This window comes from Crocodylus porosus, unplaced genomic scaffold (assembly GCF_001723895.1).
Source record: "Crocodylus porosus isolate Cpor-Errol unplaced genomic scaffold, CroPor_comp1, whole genome shotgun sequence".
Classification (NCBI taxonomy): Eukaryota; Metazoa; Chordata; order Crocodylia; family Crocodylidae; genus Crocodylus; species Crocodylus porosus.
Window position 1 is genome coordinate 84,560,465 of NW_017728943.1, and position 2,945 is coordinate 84,563,409.

General features: G+C 41.6%; 1 protein-coding gene across 1 annotated transcript in view; it reads left to right on the forward strand.

Moving 5' to 3' along the window:
• Nucleotides 1-2,024, forward strand: part of EIF2AK2 (eukaryotic translation initiation factor 2 alpha kinase 2) — a 39,747-nt gene extending 37,723 nt beyond the window's left edge. Inside the window, exons 15-16 of the mRNA XM_019549726.1 lie at nt 1,621-1,683; nt 1,792-2,024. Of these exons, the coding sequence (XP_019405271.1) occupies nt 1,621-1,683; nt 1,792-1,911 (183 nt within the window). The 3' untranslated portion in view covers nt 1,912-2,024. The remainder of the gene's footprint in view (nt 1-1,620; nt 1,684-1,791) is intronic.
• The last annotated feature ends 921 nt before the right edge of the window (nt 2,025-2,945 follow it).

Below are 2,945 nucleotides of genomic sequence, written 5' to 3' on the forward strand. Positions count from 1 at the left end.
GAAGTTGGAGCAGGGGCTCCCACTGCTGCACACACCTCAGGAGAGGCCCAGGGTATATGTGCCCCCTGGATTTGTGCGTGGGGCGGAGGTGGACTGCCCACTGGGCTCTGTGCCCCACTGCTGCTGCCCTGAGAGCCAGCTGCCACATGCAACACCATGTGCCTGCCACTGTCAGCTCCTGGGGCAGCAGCAGCAGCACACAGAGCTCAGCCCACAGCAGTAGGCCACCTCTACCCTGCACACAGATCTGGGGGGCATGTGCCCCCTGGGCCTCTCCTGAGATGCACGCAGTCTCGGGAGCCCCTCCGTGTCCCTGGACAAGCCACTTGGACTCTGAGCATCCCAACACCTGCCTTGGGGCTCCACTCACCCCAGCTCTTGCCCCTGCTTCTGCCCCATTCCCTCTCACAATGAGTGTCTTGATCTGCTCCCCCCTTCCCCACTCCCCTTCCCCTTCTCCAGTTTACCTGCTGTGGTGGGCAGTGCTCTGCAATTGTCTGGCTGCAGTCCCCGGCCTTCTGCTGCCTATGGCTTTCTGCCTGCCTGCCACACGTGGGTGGGGAAAATACCATTTTTCATGGAATATTCATGGAACTACTGGGACCCATTTGCCAAGATCAGTGGTAGTTCTGTGAATATTCTGTGAAAACTGATACTTTATCTGCACATGTACTGCGAATTTTGACAAGAAATCCACAATTTTCTCAGGGCCCTACTTATGATCAGCTGGCACAATCAGGTTAAAAGTAAGATGATCTGAAAAAAAAATCAGAGCAAAAGTGAGAGGCAGCATAGAGAAGAAAGCTTCAGTTGCTTGGACACATCTACTGGAAAGAATGTACTCTTTTGCTTATCAGAAGGCAGAAAGCAGACTAAAAGGTGGGAACAGGCACAAAGTAGCATGGATCTAAAGATTCTATGTGCTTAAGTGTTACACAGAGCACAGTGCAGAGGTTTAAAGTACAAGATGCAACTGGGCCCTGTGATCATTAGGATGGAATAATATCTTTCCTATCTGAAGTTTGCCTTCTAGATCAGGGATGGGGAACCCCTTTGCTCTGAGCATGCTACTTCAGTTTTTTGAAGGTAGTAACATCAATAAATCCTAAAATCAGGTTAATATTGATTGGAATCTCAGTTTTTGATTCAGATTCCTACAGTTTTAGAAGCAATGTAGCCATGTATACGTGTGTTTGAAAGAGAGAGACTAAGTGAATATGTGCGTGGAAGTGGAGGGGAAAAGTTCTGTTTGTATCTGCTTTGTAAGCAAGTAGCAGTCATGTCAGCAGGGGCAGAGATTTTTTCATGAGGTAGGAGGGGTACAGAGCCACTGCTTTTAATCTTAAAAATTCTGAGAGCAAAATATAAACATAACTAGGTTCTATGGAACATGAAGCTCTCCAAAGGAAAAGTGAACTAACTCAAAGCTTTACATATTATTTTTAAAAAGCATCTTATAGCCAACTTTTCACTACTTTTTTTGATAACTGCTGCATTTTGAAGACTTGCTGGCTCCATACTGCTACATTTACTGGTATTAAGTTTTCATACATTATATGGTTCAGAATCACTTAAAGAAATAGGAAGTTATACTAAAATACTATTTGATGTGACTTCCAGTTGTGGCCAGAAATAAGAAAAGGCACATTTCCAGATGCTTTCAACACTCAGTTTCGTGCAGAGGTACAGTAGAACACTTTATTTCTCTTTAAATGGTTTTCACATTAAATCACATTCAGTATTTCATTTCCTATACTATATATATTGTACCGTGATATTTTTCTTTTGCAGAAATACGTCATTGACCAACTGCTTTCAGCAGACCCTAAAAAGAGACCTGCAGCATCCAATATATTGGACCTTTTGAAAGTCACTTCTAAAAATATAGTTACAGCCTCACGCACTCATTAATCTGCTTTTAAAGAAACGTTCTCACTCTGTTTAGATCTGGATATTGATTTCTTTCAAAAGTGGAAAAAAACAAGCTTATTTAGTACCCTTGACCAAACCTTTGGGTTGTGAGACCGAAAGCTGCTTTTATGTTGTGATTCGGACAAATTGGTATTTACAAAGACCTTGGAATGAAATAGAGCCTCGGGTCCTCATGCTTTCTCTCATCTTAGAGCTTGTGGTCAGTACCCTCTTTCACAAGCAGATAAGCAGAATCATGGACCCATGGTCATTTTCTTCCAGTGTTGTGGAGCATTAGTTTATGGTGCTTGAGAAGAAAACAGGGGAAAGTTCCTTTTTGTGGCTTCTGGTATGGAAAAGCATGGAAGGGACCAAATCCGGCTCTTAATGTTGCTGCTGTTCCCTGTTTATAATTGCTTGCTCTATTACAGTAATTTAATAGTCATTTAATAGTCACAGTATAATAGTCATATAATTTTGTATCACCAAGAAAAATGAACATTTCTATTTCAGAGAATTTAGGAAAAGCTTCCAACAGTGTTTCAGTTGCACTAGCAGGAAGTCTTATTGGAGAGCAGGCATTTATGACTTCTGCTGCCTTCTTCATTGTTTCTCAGAGTCTGCTAAAAGCTTGGAAGCTGCTCCAAGGTCTCTGTGTTGTGCTGTTAACCTAGCTGTAATAGTATTTGTATAATTAACAAGTTCTGTTACCAAAGCTTTGCTGATGCTAACATATGAAGAAAAAATCTGGGGCCTCTTCAAGTACATCACAAACTGATTTTATTCCAAGTAGTATACTGTATTGAAAACTGAAGATGAGTTAGCATGTGCCAAATGTAAAAAAGATAAGAAAGACATTTCTAAAGACTGTAAGCTTTTAAATTTTTTTTATACAACAAAGGTAATATACTAACAAATTGCTGTTGCTAAACAGTGTTGCAGTAAATTAGGAGAGCCTTTCAAACAGTGTGAGGAACTCGAAGTCACTTAATTCATTTTTATTCTCAAAGGAATTTTAAAGTGATCTTCATAGA